Genomic DNA, 27,423 nt, shown 5'->3' with positions numbered 1-27,423 from the left:
TTCGCTGCGGTTCATCTTCCTCCTCATCAGCATCTCTTGAGGCAAGCTGGCAGCGATGCTCCGAGCCGACCAGGCCGCCGTTGCAGCTCCGTCTGCCGGCCGTCACGCTCACTAGCTCGGGCTCTTCTCTCCGACCCTCCGTCGTCATGGTGCAGAAATCCAGGAACGGCGGCGTGTTCCCCGGAGCGCAGGCCGACCAGAAGAAGCTGAAAGTCGGCTTCGTGGGTCTGGAGGCCGGCGGGACGGACTCCAGCAGGGACGGAGCGCTTCTCATCGCAGGTAAAAAAGAACAAAAGACGGAAACAAATATGCTGCTTAAACCAGAAGCAAAACCCATGAAATCCAGCAGAAGCTTGCTGGATTTGTTGTGTTTTGCTCTCGCAGGTGCAGAGACCCGCAAATGCTGGAAAACAAAACAAGAAAAAAAAAAAAAAAAAAACACTCGTGACGTCATGTGACGGACTGATGGTGTTTTGAGTTCCACTGACGGCGTTTGTTTGGCTTTTTAGCCGATGAAGGACCTCGGCGTCAGCGCAGCAGCGTGTCGGGGGGCAAGAAGCCCCCTAAGAGGAACGCCCTCTACAGGCGGCTGCAGAACTTCCTTTACAATGTCCTGGAGCGACCGAGGGGATGGGCCTTCATATACCACGCCTACGTGTGAGTTCCGCACACCTGCACAGGGTCCTAAACTCTCGGCCTGGGGGCCGGATATGGCCTGCCGCATTGGTTTGTGTGGCCTGCGAAAGTAAATGATGTGCATCGCTGGCTAAAATTGAATTGAAATCTCTATGTATATGTATATATTTCCTTTTTACAAATGTAACCCCTTAATATGGGAATTTAAGTCAAACAAATATACAGCAAAAAGCATTGGGGGATTTTGTAAATACAGCAAATTAATCATAAGAATGATAATGTTAAAAAATAGAAAATTAAGTGAAATTTTTAATTTGAAATTCTTATATAAGAAATGATAAATATTTTAGAAAAACAAAAAATCGTCAAACACAGATAATTCTTTTTGTAAAATAATTTATTATTTATTATTTATATTTTATTCATTATATTTTATGTATTTTATAATTTAGAAAATTGTACCGCAAATGTTAAAAAATATTTAGAAAATTAAGTTGATTTTTTATATATATTTTATATGTATTTTTTTATATAAAAATATTTTTAAAATATTTTAGAAAAATAATTAAAAAGTAGTCAAGCAGATAATTCATAATGATTTTTTTTTTTTTTTTATCATTCATTATTTCTATTCATTTTATTTCATTTGTTTTATAATAAAAGAATGTACAGCAAATGTGAAGAAAAAGAAAAGAAAATTAAATTTTAAAAAAATTTAATTCTTATATTAAAAATGATAAAAATATTTTAGGAAAATTAAAAAGATGTCAAACACAGATAATTACTCAAAAAATATAATTTACTTATTATATCTATTATTTACATTTTAATCTTTTTTGTGATTTTAAAAAATTGTACAGCAAAATTGGAAAATCCTAAATGGGGAAAAAATATTTAAAAAAGAAAAAAATATATAGAAAATTAAATTGAATAAAAATGGGGAAATCCGTCATCAAAAAAAAAGATAAGATTTTTAGAAGAATAAAAAGTAGACAAATATAGATAATTATTTAAAAAATAATGTATTATTTTATTTCTTTTATTCATGTTATCATTTATTTTATATCTAACTATTTTAATTTATCAATTTTGTATTATATATAAAAATATATAAAGTTAAACATTAAATCTGAAAAAAAATTGGGGAGGGAAAAAACAAATATGGAAGAATTTATTCTGTGTATTAAAACAATAAATAGATGTTTTTAGAAGATGAATAAACAGAGGTAGACAAATAGATTAGTAAGGATTCAAAATCAAATTGAACAAATAAAGATGTACAATTCTAAATTGAAAAAAATATATATAGAACATTAATTCAAATGGGAAAATATTTTTTTGAAAATGAAAAAAAAAATAAGGAGAGATTTATTCATCTGTAATAAATAAATAATACACATAAAAAAGTTAGTTCATTCGCTGGCGAACCTTCCCACATGGAATTAATTGGCAGCCAATGAGTTGATTTTCAAAAACCGAGATGTTTGTCCGCTTTGTCCAATCAGGTTCCTGCTGGTGTTTTCCTGCCTCGTCCTATCAGTCTTCTCCACCATCCGCGAGTACGAGAAGAGCTCCGAAGACGCTCTCTACATCTTGGTAAGCCCTCCATGCCCCATTTCATTGCCGTTGAAGATGCCATACGTCCCAATCATCCATTAATCAGCGTGTTAATCACGATTAGATGTCCAACCAATTTGAAGCGGGTGGGTTGGTAGCGAATGAACCAACTTTCGTTTGCCACCAGCTTCAAATGGATTGGAGTTCCAGCATCGTCAATGGCTGACAATGGGTTAAAAAATATACATAAAGCAGTGGAAGAATACATAATAAATTAAGAAGCTAAATATAGAAAATTAAATTGAAAAATACTTCTGAAAAATACTAAAGTATATAAACGTAAAAAATTAATTTTAAAAAAATGTATACATATACTTATATATATATTTATTTAATTTTAATAAATATTAATTTTTTTTCATCACTTAAAAAATTAAATAGAATATATTCACAAATTCTTCCTTTTTCATTTTTTAAATTAATGTCTGATTTTTAAAAAATGTTTTATGTCACAATTTACATTTTTTATATATGTCTGATTTTAAAAAAAATAATTATTTCAACATTTTTAATTTTTAATTTTTTTAATTTTTCTTATATTTTCTATATTCTATTTACTATTTTCTATTTTTCATCTCTTGGTTTAATCATTATTACTATTGTTTTTACATTTAATTAATTTTCTCTATTTTCTTCTAATTTTCTTTATTTATTTATATATTTTTGGATTTTCCAATTTTTTGTTGTATTTTTTAATTTATTTTCCATATATATTATTTTTTATTATTTTCTATTTTTCATCTGTTAGTTTAAGTATAATTTTTTTTTTTTACATTTCATAAATTTTCTATATTTTCTAATTTATTTTATTTATTTTTTAGGATTTTCCCATTTTTTGTCGTTTGTTTGTTTGTTGTTGTTTAATTTCCATATTTCATTTTCATGTACTTACTGTGCTGCCTAATGCTTATTGATATGTATTTGCTAAATGAAATATTGAGACAGCAACGGTTAAGGAAAGAGTTAAGAACTTCTCCGTATATATATGACATAAAATCATATATACATATTTACATATATACATATTTAAATATTATACATTTCACTTCCACTTGATTTCACGTTATTTCCTCGAGAATTTCGGGGTCCTTTTTCCTCATTTCCTGTTGATTTGGCTTGTTTGTCAGGAAGTGGTGACCATCGTGGTGTTTGGCGTGGAGTACACGGTCCGCATCTGGGCGGCGGGTTGCTGCTGTCGGTATCGAGGCTGGCGAGGACGACTCAAGTTTGCCCGAAAACCCTTTTGCGTCATCGGTGGGCAAGCAGACGGACAAACGACGACCGAGCGCGGTCTGACCTTTTTGTCTTTGTGCGCAGATATCATGGTCCTGATCGCGTCCATCTCGGTGTTGGCGGCGGGCACGCAGGGGAACGTTTTCGCCACCTCTGCCATCCGCTCGCTTCGCTTCCTTCAGATTCTGCGTATGATCCGAATGGACCGGCGAGGAGGGACCTGGAAGCTGCTGGGATCGGTCGTCTATGCTCACAGCAAGGTGATGAACCGCCGGCCAGTCGCCAGACATTGTCAGGGTATGTGTAGACCAAAAAATGAACTGGTCGCCATTCAATGTCAGTACGTGTTACAAAAAGACTGTTTGACATCTAATATCAGAACATTTGTAGACAACAAATGGATTGGTCACCATCCAATGTCACAAGACGTTTTGACCGAAAAACGAACTGTTCACGACAAGCCAGGCAATGTCAGGACACATTTTGACCAAAAAATTTTGACTGGTCGCCAGCAAATGTCAGGACATGTTTTGCCCCCCCCCAAAAAATGGACCGTTCACGACATGTTTTGACAATAAACTAAAATGACCGATAACCGCCAATGTTTGAACATGTTTAGACAAAAAAAAATGGACTGGTCATTAGCAAAAGTTAGGACACATTTTGACCCCAAAAAATGGACTGGTTGCCAGCTGATATCTGTAGACAACAAATGGATTGGTCACCATCCAATGTCATAAGACTGTTTGACCGAAAAATGAACTGTTCACGACAAGCCAGCCAATGTCAAGACTCATTTCAACCAAAAAATTTGGACTGGTCATCAGCAAATGTCAGGACATGTTTTGCGCCCCCCCCCCCCCCCCCCCCCAAAAAAAAAAAAAAAAGGACCGATCATGACATGTTTCGACAATAAACCAAAAGGACTGGTCACCACCAATGTATGAATATGTTTAGATTTAAAAAAAAAAAAAAAAAAAAAAAAAGGATTGGTCACTAGCAAAGTTTAGAACACATTTTGACCAAAAAAAACTGGACTGGTCGCCATCAAATGTCAGGACATGTTTTGCCCCCACAAAAAAAATTGACCTATCATGACATGTTTCGACAATAAACCAAAAGGGCCGGTCACCACCAATGTTTAAACATTTTCAGACAAAAAAAACCCTGGACTGGTCAATAGCAAAAGTTAGGATACATTTTGACCAAAAAAATGGATTGTTTGCCAGCTGATATGTGTAGACAACAAATGGATTGGTCACCATACAATGTCATAAGACTTTCTGACTGAAAAATGAATGAACTGTTCACGATAAGGCAGCCAATGTCAGGATATGTTTAGACAAAAAATGGACTGGTCGCCATTCAATGTGAGGATACGTTTTGACCCAAAAATGGATTGGTCACCAGTAAATATCATGACACGTTTAGACACCCACCGCCACCCCCACCGGTAAAACAATGGACCGGTCAAGACATGTTTAAACTATAAAACCAATGGACCGGTCACCACCAATGTCAGAACATGTTTAGACCCCCCCAAAAAACTGACTGGTCACTAGGACACGTTTTGACCAAAAAATGGATTGGTTGACAGCTGATATCAGGACAAATGGATTGGTCACCATCCAATGTCACAAGACGCTTTGACCGAAAAATGAACTGGTCATGACAAACCAGCCAATGGCAGGACATGCTTAGATAAAAAAATGGACTGGTCACTCTCAAAAGTTAGGACACGTTTTGACCAAAAAAAAATGGATTGGTTGCCAGCTTATGTGTAGATAACAAATGGATTCACTATCCAATGTCACAAGACGTTTTGATGTCAGGACATTTTTAGCTCAAATAATGGACTAGTCATCATCCAATGTCAGAACACAGTTTGACCAAAAAAATTAACTGCTTGGCCACCAATGTCTGGACATGTTTAGACAAAAAATGGACTGGTCGCTAGCCAATGTCAGGACACATTTTGAGAAAAAAAATGACTGGTTACCATCCCATGTCACAAGATGTTTTGACAAAAAAAAAAAAAAAAAGATGTCTGGACATTTTTAGCTCCAAAAAAATGGACTGGTCACCATCCAATATCAGGACACAATTAGACCCAAAAAATCAAGGCACAATTTGACCAAAAAAGTTGACTGCTTGGCGACCTTGAGTGCCAGAAAGACGCCTTTAAATAAAATGTATTAAATGTCTGGGCACGTTTAGACAAAAAATGGACTGGTCGTTAGCAAATGTCAGGACACATTTTGAGAAAAAAAATGACTGGTTACCATCCCATGTCACAAGATGTTTTGACAAAAAAAAAAAAAAAAGATGTCTGGACATTTTTAGCTCCAAAAAATGGACTGGTCACCATCCAATATCAGGACACAATTAGACCCAAAAAATTGACTACTTGGCCACCAATGTCTAGGCATGTTTAGATAAAACATGGACTGGCCGCCATCCAATGTCAGAACACAATTTGACCCAAAAAAATGACTGCTTGGCCACCAATGTCTGGCACAATTAGACAAAAAGTGGATTGGTCACCAGCCACTGTCAGGACACAATTAGACCCAAAAATTGACTGCTTGGCAACCAATATCTGGACACATTTAGACAAAAACTGGACTAGTCGCGAGCCAGTGTCAGGACACATTTTGACCCCAAAATTTGGACTGGTCGCCAGCCAATATCACAAGATGTTTTGACAAAAAAAGGTGTCAGGACATTTTTAGCTCCAAAAAATGGACTCGTCGCCATCCAATATCAGGACACAATTTGACCCCCCCAAAAAAAGACTGCTTGGCAACCAATGTCTGGGCACGTTTAGACAAAAAAAATTGACTGGTCGCCAGCAAATGTCAGGACATGTTTTGGTCCCCCAAAAATGGACTGGTCATGACATGTTTAGACAAAATAAAATGAAACGGTCACAACCAATGTCAGGACACATTTTAACAAAAAAGGACCATCCAATGTCAGGACACTTTCAAGTCCCCTAATTACCGAACATTTTACAGCCAGCGTTAGAAGACGCATAGACAAAAATATCAAGAGACGGACGCTCACCGCAATGCAGCAGAGACATTTGCGTGAGACAGCAGGAAGTATCACATTGTCCCGCGCATTGATTGAAAGTGAGCCTGAAGGGCACGCGTCACTTTCAGGAACTGATCACGGCTTGGTACATCGGCTTCCTGTGCCTGATCCTGGCTAGCTTCCTGGTGTACTTGGCGGAGAAAGAAGACAATGAGCAATTCGAGACATACGCCGATGCCCTCTGGTGGGGACTGGTGAGACCGCTCCCGCCTTATCTCCCGGCGCCCGCGGTACGGTGTCTAACGGCGTTCTTTTCTCTGACGGTTCAGATCACGCTGACCACCATCGGCTATGGGGACAAGTTCCCCATCACATGGAACGGTCGCCTACTAGCGGCCACTTTCACGCTCATCGGCGTGTCCTTCTTCGCTCTGCCAGCCGTGAGTATCGGCGCATGATCAATCCACTTTCCCGCATTCTTAAGTCGCTTTCTGTTGATTTCGCTCACTTTCTGCTAATTTTAGAATATTTCCAGGTCATTTCCTATTTAATTTGAGTCATTGCTTAGTGACATCCTGTTCATTTTTGGTCAAAAAATGTGTTTCTTATCTACATGTCAGGGCATCCTGGGTTCCGGTTTTGCTCTGAAGGTCCAAGAGCAGCACAGGCAAAAACATTTTGAAAAAAGACGAAACCCAGCGGCTGGACTCATTCAGGTACCGCCGCGGAACGTCCGGCCACGAGTAGACCCTGCTCTGATTAAAGGGAGCGCTGGGCTTGTGTGTGCATTCATAGGCTGCCTGGAGGGTTTACGCCACCAATCTGAGTCGATCCGACCTGACGTCCACGTGGGACTACTATGAAAGGACCGTATCCGCCCCCATGTACAGGTTGGCGCCGATGTAGTCTTAAGAGTTGTGTCTGCAATCAGTTCTGTCATTTTTTTATAGGGTGCCATTTGGATGTAATAGAGGGGACATTTTGTGCTTAAGTTAGCCCTCGGCCTAGATTTGCTAGCATAATAGCGAACATGACTGCTAACATTTAGGTTGGAAATTAGATTTAACAAAGTGGTCAACACTCCCTTTGTCCATTTCTGGGTCGGGCTAACCTCATTAAAATGACGATACCACCTCACTTTCTTTACATATTCGAACATGTTCCTTTAGAAGTACGCAAATCTTTTTTAACCACACTTGATCCGATGAACAACACTAGAACTACCATGGTTGGATCAGTTGATACAAATCACTTTTGTTACCAGAGAAGGGTCATCTGACTCTAATCAGCATATCTTTTGTGAGCATTGAGGTCCTCATTAGTCATTTCCATTCACACTCGCAAAACAACAGGGTTGGATTGCTCCAATTAGCATCTTGAATGTTTGCTGGGCAGGGCTGCCAGGGCTGACAGTGGACCGCTCAGGCAGGCAATCGGGCGGACAACCTTTTTACAGTATGAACTAAGCCTGAATGATATATCGTTTAAACATCGCCATCGCGATGTGCACGTGCGCGATAGTCCCATCGCAAGCACGTGCGATAGTTTTTTGTTTTTTTTTTAAATCCATATACGTCTTGCTTTCTACTCTGCGCACAGCCTCACACCCTCCCTCTCCCAGTCCTTTGTTCCTCTCAGTCACTGCGGCACTTGCTTATTAAAAGTTAACGATGGCTTTGATCTGGCCAAAGAAGCAGACTTCACACGGGCATCCGTCAATCATCGTTTAACTTGTTCAACAGTTTCTGCAAGGAAGCCGCGCTGGAATGAATGTGTGTGTGTGTGGAGACGTTGGAGACATATAAATGCCAGAAGTGATCATGAGGAGTTTGAAATTTCTAAATGTCACTCCAACTGTCACAGCTAAGGTAGATAAACAGAAGCATTTAATACAGCCAAGCATTTATCTGCTACAGTACTTTATTCTTGTTCAAAAATGATTTGGTTGGACAGTTATGTTTAAAACTGATCATAATTTTGACATATGAAGTGCTTAAAAATCATTTTATATACATTTTTTAAATCACTTTGGATGAAAAAGTGAGAAAAAACATGTCTTATATGTATCTCTTTCCAATGCTAAATCTGAATAAAACCATTGAGCACAAAAAACACACCAAAAAAAAAAAAAAATTGGGGGGGTGCGCTACTTCGCGGTTTTTCACTTATCACGGCGGGTTCTGGTCCCCATTAACCGCGAAAAACGAGGGATCACTGTACACTGTGGTGATGGTGAGTCATCCAAAGTCTTTCCAAACAGCTATTCAAGTCATCAAGTGAAATTTTCTTTAAAAAAATATATATACTTTTTAAAAAATATCGCAATATATCGCAAACCCCAAAAAAATCGCAACAAGTCTTTTTTCCAATATCGTTCAGGCCTAGTATGAACTGTGTACTGCTGTCACAAAACACCAGTTTGAGCTGCTGTGGAAAGTTCTTTGGTCATTGTGTGCTTCAACATAATAAACTGTGAAACTTGACAACTGAATGTTGGACTTGTCAAGACAAAGTGAAGGTACTTGATGGGATTTGTCCCAGATGTTCTAACACTCAATTTTCTAAAATGTAGACAGTCTGGTTTAGCTACAGTTCTGAATGCTAGTCTGAGTTTCATGCCACATGGCCCTCTCATCATTTTTACACTAACCCAGGAGTTAACAAGTCTGGATTTGCAAATATTTAAGATGCATTCCAATTGCAGCTATCCGGAGTGAAACCCCCCCTTCACACCTAGGCTGCTTGATTGCTTGTTTGGGTGGTCTATTGTTTGACAAAGCAAAGTCGTTAGTGTGGTATCGGAGTCATTTGATGCCTTTTTGGTATTTCATTATAGCCCAAAAAAAACAGGACTTCCAGTGTTAACCCTTTCTTATGGGGGGTAAACAAGCTCGCAAAAGATCGACCCTTCAGCTCCCTAAATTTCTCAGAGGTCTGGCTCTACCAGACGTCCGACGGTACTACTGGGATCATAATATTAGCAAGATTCTTTACTGGAATACTGGCATTCCAAACAGTCGACCTCTCTGGACACGCATGCCGATCCCGATATTTCCCGATCCGATTGCTTTTTTTTTTTTTTTTTGCTCCCGATTCAATTCCAATCATTCTCGATAATTTTTCCCGGTCATATACATTTTGGCAATGCATTAAGAAAAAAATGAATAAAACCCGGACGAATATATACATTCAAAATACAGTACATAAGTACTGTATTTGTTTATTATGACAATAAATCCTCAAGATGGCATTTACATCCACGGATAGAAAGACTTGTAATTCTTAAAGGATAAATGTGACTTTGTATATTGTGACTAAATATTGCCATCTAGTGTATTTGTTGAGCTTTCAGTAAATGATACTGTAGCCATTTAACTATTCTGCCCAAATGCATGATGAGAAGTGCAAACATGACTGTGCGTAGTGGTACCAATTGATATATCTTCTCTGCGTTGGGAAATAACATAGGGTGTTAAGAAAAAGATCAGTTACAACCTTTCTTCCCCACATTGCTTCCCACGATATTTCTAATCGTAGGGAGAGGGATTGTAAGGCTTTAGCCAATTAAAAAAAGGCTCCAAAGGCTGCCAAAATTCACTCTACTCATTTTACGCTGCCTTTTAGCTCTATATATAGGTAAAACGGCGCCATTACAGATTGAACGCGACAATGCGTGAGTGGGTCGTGCAGCGCATGCGTTAAATATTTTAACGTGATACATTTTTAAAAAAATTAATCACCGCCGTTAACGGGATAAATTTGATAACCCTACCTTAAGCCTAAACTAAAGACTCTGGATGAGTGTAACATATTATGTCTGTAACGTTAAATACAATTAGAAAATGACTTAATTAAAAAATATACTGTATATATATTAAAAAAAGGCATGTCCGATATTTTTTTGCCGATTCCGATATTTTGAAAATGACGTGATCAGACCCGATCAATCGGTCGATTGATCAGCCGATCGATCGGGACATCTCTAATTATAACTATTGTGGCCATCGACTTGGAGAAGAATGACAGGAGATGATCTTTTTCTTAACACCATGCATTAAACACAACGCAGAGAAGATACCATTTTCAGCCACCACTGACAGTCATGGTTGCTCAACTTCCCATCATACATTTGGGCAAAACAGTTAAGTCACTACAGTATCATTTACTGAAAGCACAACAAAAATATATTCCTATCTCTCTCTCAAAATAAAAATAATGTTCACAAAAAGAAAAGCGCTCAGTGCAAAGACAACTGCCATTCCCAATCAAAATAGCTATGCAAAATAATACTCAGACTTTGGTCAAACTCTATTCAAACATTTCGTTTAGCTCAACAAATACACTAGATGGCAATATTTGGTCACAATATACAAACTCACATTTATCTTTTAAGAATTACAAGTCTTTCTATCCGTGGATCCCTTTCACAGAAGGAATGTTAGTAATGTTAATGCCCTCTTGTGGATTTATTGTTATAACAAGTACAGTATGTTGAATTTATATATCAGCCTTGTCTTATCTTTCCATTCCAACAATAATTTACAGAAAAATATGGCATATTTTAGAGATGGTTTGAATTGCGATTAATTACAATTAATTCATTTTTAAGCTGTGATTAACTCGATTAAAAATTTTAATCGTTTGACATCCCTAAAAAAAATTCTTCCTGCAAATCTTTGACAGAACCTGGTAGCCTTTTCTACTTTACATAGATTCCATAAATATTGAAGCTGAAAACCATTGAGCTACCACCCCCTCCCCCCTTTTTTTGTATGTGTGGTGTGTAAGTTGTGAATGAGAATGTCCCTTTCAGAGAGAAGCTCACTTTGTGTCATCGAAACTATTATTCACGTCTCTATGCTTACTGTGTTTGTCTGTACCCATCCCATTATAGTTTGAAAATTCATTTAAAAAAAAAAAGTTGGGGGGAAAAAAAAGATTGGTCGCCAGCCAATTTCAGGATGCGTTTAGACCAAAAGATGGACTGGTAACATGAGTTGTGACATTTTGTGGTGTTTTTCCCAGGTTAATTCCACCTCTCAACCAGTTGGACCTGCTGAGAAACCTTAAGAACAAATCCGGACTCTCATTCAGGTCTCTTACACCAACAAGTTTTTCATTTATTTATTATTAGTATTACAATGATTATCATTGACCTTTCTTGTGTCTCTGCAGGAAGGACGTCCAGCAAGAACCTTCTCCGAGGTCAGAGTCCAGTGTTGTTTTTGGCAGCCCTTATAATTTTTGTCTTAGTCTGAGTCTTTTGGACGATAATACTTATTAGTCTTATTCATATTTTAGTCATCTCAAATGTGTTTGTCTTCGTCTAGTTTTAGTCGACGTTTACTAAAAATGCTTTCATCTGTGAAATTTTTAAAAAATTACTCCAAAAATAAATAACTATTTCGAATGAACATTGACAAACGAGCATATAATGTAGCGTCTACAAGGACAACGACAACTTGGTGATTGTACACACTCAGCAGGAAGATTTTATTTTCAATTAATTATAGCCACAACACAATGAACTATATGTAAAAAAAAAGTTATCTGAGAGTTAAGAGAAGCTTGCCCTAAGCATTAGCCTAATGCTAACGCGAATGCTATGCTAACGCTATGAGTTACTTTTAGTGTGTGACAATCACTCAGCACAGCTCTTTAAAGGCTAAAGCAACATTGCATATTCTCACTAAAGGCGTTTTCGTTAGCAATAGCAGTTACCGTGGCGCGCTTGGGGATTATACACTCTTAGCAGGAAAACAGTATGTTATTTTTAATTAGTTATAGCCACGACACCACGAACTACTGTATATGTAAAAAAAAAGCTGTCTGAGAGTGTAGAGGAGCTCGCCCTAACCATTAGCCTAATGCTAACGCAAACGCGAATGCTATGCTAACGCTATGAGTTACTTTTAGTGTGTGACGATCACTCAGCACAGACCTTTAAAGGCTAAAGCAACATTGCATATTCTCACTAAAGGTGTTTTCGTTAGCATTAGCATTTACCGTGGTGCGCTTGGGGATTATACACTCTTAGCAGGAAAACAGTACGTTATTTTCAATTAATTATAGCCACGACACCACGAACTACTGTATATGTAAAAAAAGTCTGAGAGTTTAGAGCTCGCACTAAGCATCAGCCTAATGCTAACGTAAACGCGAATGCCATGCTAACGCTACCAGTTACATTTAGTGTGTGATGATCACTCAACACAGACCTTTAAAAGCTAAAGCAACATTGCAACATTGTCTCTCTAAAGGCGTTGTCATTAGCATAAGCATTTACCGTGGCGCGCTTGGTGGTTATACACATTCAGCAGGAAAACAGTACATTATTGTCAATTAATTATAGCCATGACACCACGAACTATATGTAAAAAAGTTGTCTGAGAGTTTAGAGAAACTCACCCTTAGCATTAGCCTAATGCTAACGCGAATGCGATGCTAATGCTACGAGTTACATTTAGTGTGTGATGATCACTCAGCAAAGCCCTTTGAAGGCTAGCGCAGCATTGCATATTCTCACGAAAGGCGTTCTCGTTAGCATTAGCATTTAGCGTGGAGCGCTTGGTGATTATACACACTCAGCAGGGAAATAACATTTTTTCAATTATAGCCACGACACCACGAACTTTACGTGAAAAAAGTTGTCAGAGTTTAGAGGAGCTCACCCTTAGCATTAGCCTGATGCAAACACGAATGCTATGCTAACACTACGAGTTACATTGAGTGTGTGATGATCATTCAGCAAAGACCTTTCAAGGCCAAAGCAACATTGCATATTCTGTCTGGCTAAGATTAGAAAACAAATCTTACCGTGTGTGCAAGCCTGCATGGAGACTGGAGACGACACACCGATGACTCGGGACGGGGGGGGGGGCGCAGCACGTCACAAGTGACACAACCAGACACTGCTACGATGCAGATTACCAGTGTTGGGCACGTTACTTTAAAAAAGTAATTAGTTACATTACTCACTACTTCTTCCAAAAAGTAACTGAGTTAGTAACTGAATTACTCTATGGTAAAAGTAACTAGTTACCAGGGAAAGTAACTATTTCCGTTACTTTAAATAGAACTTGTTGTATGTCAAAGAATTTGACATTTTCTGAGCAGTATTTGAGTCAGTGGAATAGAGAAGAACAGACAGGTAGTTAACTTGTTAGGTAAAAGAACTTGTTGTATGTCAAAGAATTTGAAATTTTGTGAGCAGTATTCGAGTCAGTGGAATAGAGAAGAACAGACAGGTAGTTAACTTGTGAGGTGCTTCAGCAGATTTGAATTGCTTACCACAGATGTCGACAAAAGCTTTGCCCCGGGACATAAATTACACATTACATGCAGGTTCTTTCCTTTAATTTCGACAAACTTGAAATAGTGTCTATATCTCCACCTCTTAAAGGACAATTTTTCTTCTGACTACTCTGCCATCTCGACCCTGTGCATCTGTTTTGTGTGTGTGTTTGCCGCACGCGCTGTTCCGGTTTGCTTGTAAATCACCGGCTCTGATTGGCTTACCACGACACATGACTCTAACCCTCAGCCAATCACAATCACTTCCATCGCATCTCTCGAGGGGCTGCATTCAGGTAGGCTAGTTTCCCGACAATTCACGTCACCTTCAAAGCGTCTGCCGTCCTCAAGATGGAAGCAGAATTATTGCTGGCTGACATTGGGAGATGGGAACGAGGCTAGCATCAGGTGTAGCGAACACAGAAACGTTACCAAACTTTGGAAAGCATTGTCTAATTGAATGAGCAGGGACAAACAGCTTGGAGTCAGAAGTACGTGCGCTATTCTCGAACCTGAACGCACCCCAAGTCTTGGATGACAAATCAACAGAGCAGAGAGTCGACTCGACACGGCCGGTAGTTTCTTCAATTTATTCAGAGTAAGTAACGCACCGCTTTTGACCGTCAGTAACGGTAACGGCGTTGTAACGGCGGAAAAAGTAATTAGTTAGATTACTCCGTTACTGAAAAAATAACGCCATTACGTAACGGCGTTATTTATAACGGCGTTACTCCCAACACTGCAGATTACACATAAAATGTCACACATTGTGAAGATGTGATGGTAACTATTGCACGTTTTTGTCTCGTTCTTGCCTTGTCAAACGAAAATTGGCTGTAGTCTCGTTATGTGTTAGTCTCCCAAACCATGTTTTCGTCTCCGCATCGTCATGAAAATGTGTTAGTTGACGAAACATTTTTGTTATGGTCATCGTTGACGAAAACAACACTGTCGGAGTCCAAAGTTTGACCGTTTGAGTAAATAGAGATTATTTTATCTCTAGAGGGTGCTAGTCACCACTTTTCAATTGCATCGCTAACCATTAGCATCATCAATTTTTAAAAACTTTGTTGTCCTGACAGTCAGAAAGTGAGTCTGAAGGAGCGAGTCTTCTCATCGCCTCGCAGTTCTGGAACCAAAGGAAAAGGTTCTCCTCAACACGGTGAGCCTCGTCCGAGTAGTCCATCTCGACTCACGCCAGGAGATCAAATTGTGCTATCTACTGCCCATCTTCAGCGGTCCCGGTTCCTGGAGTACCCGGAGGGGTTCAGGCCCTGCGTCGCTCCCCAAGCTTAGATCCCAGTCTGGAGGACAGTCCCAGCAAGGTTCCTAAGAGCTGGAGCTTCGGAGAACGTAGCAGAACCAGGCAGGCCTTCAGGATCCGGGGAGCTGCATCTCGTCAGAACTCTGAAGGTAGGATGTTCTGCCCGTCCGATCAGAAGACCGTACGCTGGCGTCCAGTCGAAATCATCGTCTTGGACGTCAAAAATGACGTCACAGCTTTTGGGTGTTGATAGCAGTGATGTCACAGTACAAGCCACGCCCGCAAACTGTGTTGATTTTAGTCACGTAGCACCAAGGAGGGTAGGAGGATAGGAAAGGAGGCAGGTCCGGAAGTGAGGAGGAAAAGGCTAAAAAAGAACCAGAAGATCTTTCTTGCTCAGCTCTCATCGTCATCAGGATAGTGTCGCGCTGTCGATAGATTAATATTTGGAGGGATTGATTTTGTTTCAGTTTTTGTTCATTTAAAGGTGACTTCTTGTTTATTTTGTGATATTGCCAATTGGCGTCCTGTTGATTTTGGATCCTTGCTGAGTAACGTCATTTTGATTTTGGGTCACTTCCTACTGATTTTGAGGGACTTCCTATTAATTTTGGGCATACGCGGAGATTAAGGTGGGGCCATGATTCTTCACTTTGAGCGACAATTCCTGGGCTGCTAATCCCGAAGCTACGCAAACCAACTTGCAGGGTGCGAAACTGTGGTCCTCCTCAGGTATTTGACGAGGTATGCTGATTCTGAAGCGTGTGGTGTGTTCTTCTCGTGTAGTGCTCATAGAGATGCAGGACGAAGAGTTCAGACAGAAGAGCTCGCCAGGTTAGCGCACACGTAGCGTCCGCGTCACGCGCGGCCGACGTGCTAACCCGCTTGCTCGGCCCTCGCAGACGCTAGCTTGCCGGGAGAAGACATGGCCGACGACAACAAGAGCTGCCACTGCGAGTTCGTCCCACAGGATTTGACCCCGGGGATCAAGGTCACCATCCGCGCCGTCTGGTACGGTGGGGGGAGCTCCCCTTCATTCCAGCCATTTTGTCGACTCCACTCATGGCTTTGCTCGACGTTTCTTTGCCTTTTGATTCACGTTTGGGTTCACATTTTATGTTTATTTTGCTCACCCCAGGAACAACGTCACCATCAGTTGTTCGGTAAGAGACACTGACACCAAATAGCTTCCATGTCTTGTTTTCTTTGTGTTGTCGTCTCACTTTCCTGGTTGATTTTTTGTTGTCGTTTGGGCTTCTTGTATCGGTACCGATACGGCGCTAAAATGATATCATTGTTATCAGGGCGTTCGAAGAAATAACCTGCCGATGCAATGCTATATGTGATTGTCGAAATCTAGTTTCCAACAGCTAGTCCTCCTACCCAAGATGGCCGCCAGCTATGCACATCGCTGTAAAAACGTAACTTTAATGAGGATGTTGCCCCTAGCATCGTGGCAGGCCTGAGGCCATTTTGGGACAGGTGATGAAAGGTTCCTTTTCATGCTTCTGCCATGAATTAAAATGAGTTTCATTCGGTGCCACCCTCCTGCTTCAAAAGGATTGGACGTCTATTAGAGATAAAATTTCAATTGACAGCAGAAGCATAAAAAGACCTTTCATCGCTACCATCAATATGGCCACCCTGAGGCGACGTTCAGTCAACGCATTGACACTCAAATGAAATCGTAATTAACTTCTTTCTCAGTTGATTTTTGTTTTATCAATGTCAAATCATCTGCTATTTAATCATTGGCTGTCACTGACAGCGCTAGACTTCCAATCCATTTGAAGTTGGATGTCTACTAGTGATAAACCCATTTCAATTCATGGCAGAAGTGTTAAAAGATCTTTCATCGCCTGTACCGAAAACGGCCTCAAGGCAGCCATGTTGGAGGGGGCAACGGACCCATCAATGCATTCAAATAAAGTCATAACTGGGCATGTGCTGGTTTGAGATTTTGATGGTGAGATACCCTCAGCAAAAATACCATGGTATCACGGTATGGCAATTATAGCTCCAAACTGTGTTATTTTGAGATTTATGGGTAAAAAAAAATCCATTGAACAGGATTTTACATGACTTTCACTAAATATTTGCAAATTGGAACATCAACATGACTATAATATAGATTTTAAATAAAATTGAAATAAATAGAACTTATAGACTTAACCCACAGCCACAGCTAAAGTTGCTGAACATTACAACAAGAACCATTGGTAATATAGAACTGGACTTAAACAATATATAATCAAATTCATTTGATGTAAAACACATACCACTACTACTATTAATATTAATTAGCTGAGTATTAACGGAGAGCAAGAGACAGAGCACATGTGTATGACTCGTATCATTATTTACACGTTATAAAAACACACTCTCCCAACACAGAGTGTCGCCAGAGAGGAAAAAAATACCTCAGGCTGTATTATGAAAATGTTATTTTGAACAGATGTTTACAATTGTGGAAGACTTTAAAAAAGTAGGCTCATGGTAGAGGGGAAACTAGTTAGACTTCTTGGCATGCTAACTAGTCACGTGATCTGCCTCGTTAACAAGCTTACGTTATAGTATTTGTTTTACCATCGCTTGATCGCTAGAAGACACAATGAACCAGCTGGTGGGAAACATTCATGACAGCGTTAACTTACCTTAAATTTTGTGTAAAGTGATGGATGATGATCACGTAAATGTGAAATCAGCCGTCTGTTTCTTTTCGGTAGCCGGAGTACTCCCATACTAGCGACTTTTTTTTGAAGGGGGGGAAAAAGCTCTGGTGTACTTTCAACACCTTCAGTTTATTCTAAAGCACAGTGACAGACACAGGACAGAGCAACCACCACAAGCACTGCTGCTCCAAGCCACGGATTTGTCGCTGCATTTTTGGGACATAAAAAATAGCTAATACCGTACTACGATATGACGTAAAGTTTTAGCGATTTTGAAACTGTGACGTTTTTATACCACGGTAAACCTTGAAACCAGGAACCGGCACATACCTAGTCATAACTAGCTTATTTCGTTATATTATTTTATCAAAGCGTCTGCTATTTACTTATTGTCTGCCAATGACGGTGCTAGATGTCCAATCCATTTGAAGTGGGAGGTCTACTAGCGATAAACCCATTTTAATTCACAGCAAAAGGATGATTGGATGCCATTCGATTGGACATCTATCATCATCTTGGGAAGGGAGATCAGCGCTCAGATTCCCATCAAAGTTAAGTTTCTTGCAGCAGCCATCTTGTGTGGGGCGAGCAGTGTTTGGAAACTAGATCTCGACAATCACCACCACGTGGCATCGGCACTTTAATTCTTAGTTCCGCGCAAGGGCGTAGATTTGCATAGGGACGGTAGGGACATAACACTACAAACTTTTCAGGATGCTCAATTTGTCCCTACCAACTTTTAAAGCAACGTTATTTGCATTATATAATGAGTTCAGTTATATAGGTCATTTAGATTGTCTTCCCATATGTTGTAAGTATAGAATTGACCCTACCATTATTAAGTGAATTAATTTCATTATGTTCAGACTTACATTTATCCCTTTTCACTTGAATTTCCCCTCAATCGCTTGTTTGATTGGCTGATGACTTGCACTTATTTATAAGTAACTTGTTTATTTTCAAAAAAAAATTTTTTTTTAAATTATTATTATTTTGAGCCTGCAGACATTTTTTCAGATAATCATACGTTAATCATAGTCGAGGTAAAAAGTATTTTTTGTTGAGTTTAGCTGTGCTTGTGGACAAAAGCAGCAGTTTTTTGTTGTTGTTTTTTTTAACTTGAAAGAAGGCTCTATTTCTATGTATTTTTATTATCATTATTTATCTATTTTTTCCTGACTAGGAAATTTTTTCAGTTATATTTAATTTCTTTATGAAGACAGACAATCATAAGTCAAAATGATTTTTCGAACAAATCATGTGACGAGCACCTTAGACGGTCATTTGATTCGCATATTATTTTCCAAAAAAAATTTAAAAATGGGGGAGGGCAATTTTATTTTTCAAATGATTTTTTCTTTGTTTGAAAATACTTGTTTTGATTGAAGCAACTTTGGGGGGGGGGGGGGGGTTGAATGATTTAGACACAAATGTCACACAAAAAGGATTGCAAAAATCAAAGAAAACTTTTAATGAAAAATTAAGTGTTCAAATGCAAATATTTGAGTCTCAAATTATTTTTCACATTCAAAAACTTTTTTCTGATTGAAATGTGTGTTTGTTTTTTATTAAAGTAATTTTTCTTTTGAAAACATATATTTTTTTGTTTGAAGCAACTTATTTTTTGATTGAATAATACACAAATGTCCTAGTCAAAATGTGGCCCAATCAAAAAAGTTGCTTCAACCCCCCAAAAAATTGACTTCAATCAAAAAAAAAAAAAAAAAAAAAAAAAAAAAAAAATTCAAAGAAAAATAGCTTTCAAATGCATTTTTTGAGTTTCAAATTTAGTTTTGCATTCAGACACATTTTTTTGATTGAAGTGACTTTTTTTTAATTGAAAATATATATTTTGATTGAAACAACTTTTTTGGGGGATCGAATAATGACGACATAAGTCCACCTCCATATGGCTCCGCCCAGGGGATACAATTTTTGATGGGGTAACTACATTGGCACGACACCGGCAGGCGCACCATATTCAATGGATGACGATCTTGGCGAAAAGTAGAACTGCCCTAAGCAGCCTGATTTAGAATTCCCCTCAAGAATGACAGGAAACAAAAAACGCTCATTTTTTACTTATTATTATAAATATTCTTGTAAGTTAATTTTATTGCTGACACTGCGTTTTGGGATCATTAACATGTTGTGCCCCCCTCAGCCCCAAAAGTCAAACTCCGCCTATGCAGATAATGTTGAGTGGTCTTAAGACAAAAGTTTATTTTTTTGCATTCCTGGATAGTTAGAGATTAGAGATGTTAATATAATTTGTGTTAAAATATTGCAATTTAAATTTGCTAATCAAATCTGGACATTTATTGTGGAAGTTTTCAAACTGTTTCTATAGTAGTTTTTGAAAACAAAGGTTTTGAATCTGAGTATCACCTGGACCAATACATATTAAATTTTGTATAAATCAATACAGATTTATTTTGCATTGATCGTTTAGCCTATCAACCAATTAGGTTCATATTTGTGAGAAATGTAGCCCTGACCCAGTTCACCCCATCGGTTTCGTCCCGTCCCCAACAAAAACTGTTAATGCAGGTTATGCCGTTATACGTATCATCCCTGCCAATGTTGAGACCAAACCTACGCCCTTGGTACTCCCCGATACTGATACTAGTATCGGTGCAACACTACTAAAGTCGTTAAATGGTGCTGACTTATTACTCCCTGTCTCCCAGTATTATGCGCTTCATGGTGTCCAAGAGGAAGTTCAAGGAGAGTCTTCGTCCATATGACGTGATGGACGTGATCGAACAGTATTCTGCTGGCCACCTGGACATGCTAGCACGTATCAAAAACCTTCAGTGCAGGTGCAATATTTATCCTCGACTTTGTCCAGGTTGTAATTTCTTCGGTGAATGCAGCATTTTCTTCCTGGTTTTAGGGTAGACCAAATTGTGGGCAGAGGTGCGCCAATGGCAGACAAGGACCGACCGAAAGCCGCGGGCGAAGAGCTACCCGAGGACCCCAGCATGATGGGACGTTTGGGAAAGGTGGAGAAGCAGGTGACCAATCGTGGCTGGGACCAACGGGGTTTGACCGGCGACTTATCCTCATCTGCTCTGGTGTCATTCAGGTTCTGTCCATGGAGAGAAAGCTGGATTTTCTTGTTAATATCTACATCCAGCGAATGGGAATTCCTCAGACCGAGACGGACGCCTACTTTGGGCCGAAGGAACCGGACCCGGCACCACCATACCACAGTCCAGTGGATCAGTTGGAGAAGACCCAATCCATTCACAAGATGATCCCTCAGTTAGTGTCTTCTTAGTTAGTCGTTCTATCAATGTGTTTATCGTGAGTAAACTCCAATCAATGGCAATGTGGATTGGATGTTTCGCGCTGTCAATGGCAGACGATGAGTTAAGAACTATAAGTGAAGCATTGGAGGAATACATAAGCATCAAGGAGTTTGATTGATTGTTGAGTATGTTAATGTAATTTATGGCCTGGGTAACACAAGGTTTAGCGCTACGCAGTAGTACAGTACAAAGCAGCTAATTTAGTTTCATTGGCCGTTCTGCATCCAACACCAATTACGTCATGTAATATAAAGACTTTAATCTTGTAATATTACGATTTTAAACTCGTAACCTTACGTTTTTAAACTCGTATTATTAAAACACATGACTTCATTCTCGAAGTATTACAAATTTAATCTCTTTTTTTCTCGAATACTATGACTTGTAATATTATGACGTATTCTCTTCATGGTACTACTTCAAACTCGTAATATTAGAAGGTATGACTTTATTCTTGTAATAATACGAGTTTCTCGTAATATGAGTTTTAAAATGTAATTTACGAGATTTGTCTCCTAATATTACAACATATAACTTTATTTCCATAGTAACACATGTTTAATCCTTTTTCTCATACTAAAGCTACGACTCTATTCTCGCAATATTACATATTTTTGTAATATTAAAATATTAAATTTGTAATTTACGAGATTAATCTTAATATTACAACACATAATTTTATTTTCGTAGTTTTATGAGAATAAACTTGTATTATTACGACCCTTTTCTCATCCTAAAAGTACGACTAATCTGGCAACATTACAACATATTTTCGGAATAATACATTTTTGAACTTGAAATATTATGACTTTAATCTCGTAATATTGTTTTTTTTTTCTCGTACTAATTCCACCACTTTAATCTCATAATATTAAAACATATTCTCGCAAAATGACCAATTTAATCTTGTAATAATATGACAAAAACTCGTAATATTACAACACATGACTTTATGCTCGTAATATTACAACTCTAATCTCGTAATATTACAACAAATTCTCGTAACGTTACGTCTTTGAATTTGTAATAGTATGACCATGAACCCATTATCAGTTGATGGGACACGGGGCCGATCCGTAGGAGACCTATTTTCAAAAACTTAAAATTCAAATATTTTCAAAACCAAAGTCGCAAGCGACCCAAAACCAAAACAGGCACCTTCCTTAGGCATATATGATACTCCATGAGCAGCGACATCAAAAAATTCAAAGTCGTTCTCTAATAAAATCCTGATTGTTTTTTTTTATACAAGTATAACAAAACTTAAAATGGCAATAAAATTCTGAAATTTCACACCAGATGCACAAAAATCCCCATATGCAGACACAATCCCCTATATTTTCAGGATAAATGGGAATATTTAAACATATCATGTCAGGTTCTTGCCCAAAATAGCAACTTAATTTTGTTTCTTTTAATTTAGTGCAAGTTTTCAACAGCTAATAAATCACTAGATTTTCACATCAGAAACTTAATACTTGAGGAAACCATGCAGAATCATCTTATTTTACTCAACAAAAGCAAAATTTGCATTTTTCTATATACAATGACAACTTATTTAGGTTGAATTCCACTATTGTGTAGAGATACAAAATCCAACATGGCGGCCATCACAAAACAAAGGGCTTTTTAAGTTCAAAATTCTTGTAAATAAAGCTTAAATCATGGAATTTCTATAGATATGAACGTAAAACCGTCTAGATTCTTGGTTAAAAACAAAAAATGGGGCAGCTATCGTTCATTTTACGTAAATATTTCAAGCAAAGGTTACGGTATTGTGTAATTCAACATGGTGGCCGTCACGAAACAAAGAGCTTTTCAAGTTGAAAATTCTTGTAAATAAATGCTTAAGTCACTGAATTTCTATAGATATGAAAGAAAAAGTCTAGATTCCTTGTAAAAAGCAGAAAACAGGCAGTTATCAATCATTTTACGTAAAAATTTCAAGCCAAACTTACACTAAGTTTATCCATTGATTTTTTTCCACGTTTTAAAGTGCATGCATGGTGCGATTTAATATAATAATTACCTTAAATCCTCGACCAAATCACTCGAGACACTCCTGCCTGCTTGTATGCAGTAAAACCTTCGTCATATTGCCACCTAAATCCGGCGTTAGAACGCAGCGCTTTTAAGTTTATCACAGTGAAAGCCAACTCATCGTTCTGCCTGGGTCGGCCCCCTACGGGACGGCATGGCACAATGTCTGTGGGAGCTGTCTTGTCAACTGATTGCGGGGTCTGTGGTATGACCTTAAAGTGTGTACGACAGGAGAAAAAAAATCTTAAATAGGATTATTATGTGAATTAGAATCATATTTTGAGACGCCACGCCTACCATTATAGGGCTCTAGCGCCCCCAACAGGTGGATGACGTCAGCGGAGTCACGATTTCATCTGATTTAGTATGCAGCCCATTGAGGGCGAATTATTCACAACAAGGAAAACGTGACGAAGAGAGCCGCAAAATGTCATTGTTTCAGTCTCTCTACTCCGATATATTTACAGGATATTCTTTTTATCCAAGTATTTTTCCCCAATAGCTAAATAAATGGCTTGAGAAGGACCAGTCAGCCCGTTGAGAGGGAATTATTCAGAACGAGGAAAACATGACGAAGAGAGCCGCAAGTCTTCGAAGTCTTCGAAGCGGAAAATCGCACATAACTAGCCCGGATCTAGCCTGGTACTCCAGACTCACCGCTGTTCCAGCTATTGAGTCTGGCCACCATTAAGCGGATAAAATTTCCAGGGCGGAGCAAGCCACAGCAAACAGACAGCGGAGTGGACCAATCAGCGACAGGCGGGACGAGGGACTTGCGCGCGGAAGTAAACATACGAGGAGAGCAGAGTTTATTCAACATGGCTAGCGCTAGACACTGGTGTCATTGACTTGTGTCGATGTGTTTTTGGTAATTTAAAACTGATTTTACCGTGGATTGGAACATATTCTCGGCTCTCCTGTTCGCCATCTGTGTTGTTGTGGAGACAACACCCGACGCGGAAGAGTGACGTTGCTCGTTAAGAACACGTCACGCAGATAAACAAATCTGATTTGTCGATTGATTTTGTACTTGCTCGAGAGGCCGTTAATGGGCTGGGTCCCAGACTATACTCTCAGTGTTTGAAAAACACAGGGAGAACAGTCTGGCCGTGCCAGGCAAGCCCGGATCATTTCACATGACAACTGGGTTGTCGATTGTCTTTGCCGATCGGCAAACCGCCCGGCAGAGAGCAATTTACAGCTCGTTACCCTGCTACAATGGACAGGAGTGCTCGCCAGGGAAGCAGCTGGACAATGACCGCCGAACAAACCGGCCGACGTCGGAGGAGCGTGTAGCTGCCAAATGGTCAACACAAATATGGCAAAATAATTCAATTCAATTTTATTTGTATAGTCCTATATCACAAAAAGGTTGTCTCAAAGGGCTTTGCAGAGGCAGTATGATACACAGTCAGAAACAGAAGATGAAATGAATAAAGTTCAAGTCCTGGGCATTCTCCATCCTTAGACCCTCCATGTCGGCAAGGAAAAACTCCAAAAACTCTTTGGGAGAAAATGAGAAACCTTGGGGAGTAACAAAATAATGCTTTACTACACGGCGAAGTCGTAAACAGCGAGGAGGGCGGCTGTAGTTGTTGTGCAGCTAACATGTGCAGCTAATGTGTATGAGGAGAGCTTTTTACGGTACATTTTACGGTGCTCAAACGTAAGTAGTCCTTTATTTAAAGAAAGTTTGTAGTGTTAACTTTGTAATCGCTGTATTCGCGGCTATTTTTAACTCAAGTTGCAATTTCTGATCGGTCGGAAAATTGGACAGAACCCCCGGCACATGAAAGGGGAAATAAGCCGAGTATACTGCTCTCCCGGCGGGGGGATATGCGACATGCCTTTCTTTATTATAACAATAAATCAACAAGATGGCATTACCATTATTAACATTCTGTTAAAGCGATCCATGGATAGAAAGACTTGTAGTTCTTAAAAGATACATAAAAATAATAAATAAAATATGTAAATATATAAATATAGATTTATAAAAATTTATAGAAAATAAAAGATAATAACTAGTACAAGTTATAGAAATTTTATATTAAAACCCCTCTTCATGTTTTCGTTTTAATAAAATTTGTAAAATTTTCAATCAAAAAACAAACTTGTAGCTTGCCATTGTTGCTGTCAATAATTACTTACACAATGCTCTTGGGTGCTGAAGCCTATAAAATCAGTCGCACCCAAGCGCCAGCAGAGGGCGGCAAAACTCCGAAAAACACAACAAGTGCACCTTTCACTTTGCAGTCCTTTTTGCTGTCCTTTCTGTTTGAGCGGGGCATTTGTGTGTTAATTGCGTCAAATATTTTAACGGGATTAATTTAAAAAATTAATTACCGCTCGTTAACGCGATAATTTTGACACCCTTGAAATAAACCGATTGCTTCTACAAACATCCAAGCGGTCCATTTAATCCAGGAGCATAAAATTCCGCGTGTATTATGAAATAAACATGCTTTTTCGTGTCACAGGCACTTTAATCTCGTCCTATTACAATGCAGGACTTTTTTCTTTTAATTTTCCAATTTTAAACTCGTAATATTATGACTTAATTCTTATTGTCCTATTTTTTTTCCTTCTTGACTGACGCTAATACTTCGTCGTACGTTCCCTGTCAAATTTATTCTTCTTTCAGAGTGTTGCCAGGCGACAACGTTGACAAGAGTCAATTTGCAAGCAAGATGGTTCGTTCCAGCAGTTCTACTGCTCCACAGAATCACAGAGCTGCTACTTGCCCTCCCTCCACCTCCTGGCAGCCAATCAGCTCCCAACTCCTTCAAAATACTCCAGCACCTCTGCAACGTAACAGTGGGAACACCCCGAGTCCGGCGGGCGACGGGTCATTGGTCCGTCTTCCGCCGCCCCCGGCCGGAGAACGCATAGGCGGGAATCGGCCTTACCGCCACAGCACAGGAGAGCGGAGCGGTCCCGAAAGGCGCGGCGAGGAAGGAAGTGGGGCCGGAGGTGAAGAAGAAGCCAAGCCCGACAGCGACCGCTCCTTGTCCATCCCGTCCGTGGACCACGATGAACTGGAGCACTCCTTTAGCGGGTTCTCCATCTCGCAGTCCAGGGAGAACATGGACTTCCTCAACAACGGTTTCTACTCCTCCAGCAACTTGGGGGGGCCGGCAGGTCCCCCCCGCCGCGCTACCGTAAGACCGTACATCGCTCAAGCGGAGTCGGACTCTGACTCGGAGCTCTGCGCGCCCTCGCCACATTTGGACCGCGTCTGGCCCGGAACTGAGTAGGCTCCTGTTGAACCAGCATAGCTCTGAGTATAATAAATAATCATAATTAGCGTTGCACCGATATCAGTACCGATACGGTCCTAAAATGATGTCATCGGTATCGAGGAGTACTAAGAATGCTGCGCAATACGTACTTTTAAAAATCTAGTTTTCAACCGCTGGTAGCCCTACCTAAGATGGCCGCCAATGCACGCCACTCATGTGGCGTCCAGTCATCAATCTGCTGTGAACTTCAGTGAGTTAACCACTACTAGATGTCTAATCCATTTGAAGTGGGAGGGTGGGAGTGAATAAATAATAATACATTTCAAATGGATTGGACGTCTTTTAACGTAAATGGAAGACAATGATGCTTTGTCATTGATGAAATAAAAATTGGTCGAGAAATAAGTTCATTTTGACTTCATTTTAATGTCTTCATTGATTGATGGGAATGTTGCCCTTACAAACATGGCCACCTTGAGGCCATGTTGACAGGGACGATGAAAGGTGTTCATGCTTCTGCGGTGAATTGAAATGAGTTTATCACTAGTAGATGTCCGATCCAATTGAAGTGGTAGGTTGGCAGCTACCACCTCAAATGGATTGGACGTATCGCGCCATAAATGGCAGTTTATAGTTAACATTAGCCTTTGAATTAAAGGGTAGGGTTGCAAATTACGGTTTCAAGTCATGGGGTCGTTTTTTTTTTTTGTTTTGTTTTAATATCACCATTTTCACTTGTTGGAGTCCGAAGCCATCGGATTTCATGGCTGCATGAAGAGGTGAAAGTTGGTTCTCGTGAATTCGTGATGGATGCTCTCTAGCAGGGCGTCGTCTTCGGGCGGGGCGCCATCCCTCCCACGAGTCGATCGGGCGCCCTCGTTGATGGGTGGAGGCAGACGCTCGGGCTCCGGCGTGTACGTGAAGCTGAAGGCGGTACTGTACAGCACACCGTCGCAGAGACGCCGCAGAGTAATGGGCACGGTCAGGGCACCGCACCTGACCCCGCCCCCGTGCAAGGCGCACACGTCGGGAACCACGCACACCAGGGACTTTATAGACCTATTGTTAATATGAAA

At 39.5% G+C, this 27,423-nt stretch overlaps 2 protein-coding genes across 4 annotated transcripts in view; one reads left to right on the top strand and one right to left on the bottom strand.

Moving 5' to 3' along the window:
* Positions 1–27,387, top strand: LOC130921658 (potassium voltage-gated channel subfamily KQT member 2). 3 transcript variants are annotated; one of them, XM_057845805.1, is made up of 19 exons: positions 1–279; positions 510–657; positions 2,142–2,232; positions 3,381–3,507; positions 3,571–3,746; positions 6,651–6,776; positions 6,852–6,962; positions 7,143–7,238; positions 7,318–7,412; positions 11,548–11,616; positions 11,698–11,727; positions 14,898–14,977; positions 15,052–15,228; positions 15,866–15,913; positions 15,982–16,090; positions 20,442–20,573; positions 20,648–20,768; positions 20,840–21,018; positions 25,750–27,387. In XM_057845805.1, the coding sequence occupies exons 1-19, from the start codon at positions 147–149 to the stop codon at positions 26,360–26,362; spliced, it is 2,661 nt and encodes an 886-aa protein (XP_057701788.1). In that variant the 5' UTR covers positions 1–146; the 3' UTR covers positions 26,363–27,387. The 3 variants fall into 3 exon arrangements, 2 of the variants coding, with proteins under 2 accessions (XP_057701788.1, XP_057701789.1); XR_009064387.1 differs by lacking the exons at positions 20,840–21,018; positions 25,750–27,387 and adding an exon at positions 16,218–16,242; XM_057845806.1 differs by lacking the exon at positions 15,866–15,913.
* Positions 26,326–27,423, bottom strand: part of LOC130922084 (recombining binding protein suppressor of hairless-like protein) — a 37,375-nt gene continuing 36,277 nt past the window's right edge. The window contains exon 12 of the mRNA XM_057846598.1: positions 26,326–27,406. Coding sequence (XP_057702581.1) covers positions 27,109–27,406 — 298 coding nt within the window. The 3' untranslated portion in view covers positions 26,326–27,108. The remainder of the gene's footprint in view (positions 27,407–27,423) is intronic.

Source organism: Corythoichthys intestinalis, chromosome 9 (assembly GCF_030265065.1).
Source record: "Corythoichthys intestinalis isolate RoL2023-P3 chromosome 9, ASM3026506v1, whole genome shotgun sequence".
Lineage (NCBI taxonomy): Eukaryota > Metazoa > Chordata > Actinopteri > Syngnathiformes > Syngnathidae > Corythoichthys > Corythoichthys intestinalis.
This window is presented reverse-complemented; position numbering and strand designations above follow the sequence as displayed.

Excerpts from the sequence above, each read along its gene's own strand:
- LOC130921658 (XM_057845805.1), top strand. The coding sequence starts at position 147 with ATGGTGCAGAAATCCAGGAACGGCGGCGTGTTCCCCGGAGCGCAGGCC. Across the intron at positions 7,239-7,317 it reads CAGCGGCTGGACTCATTCAG|GCTGCCTGGAGGGTTTACGC; the intron begins GTACCGCCGCGG and ends GTGCATTCATAG. Across the intron at positions 11,617-11,697 it reads AAATCCGGACTCTCATTCAG|GAAGGACGTCCAGCAAGAAC; the intron begins GTCTCTTACACC and ends GTGTCTCTGCAG.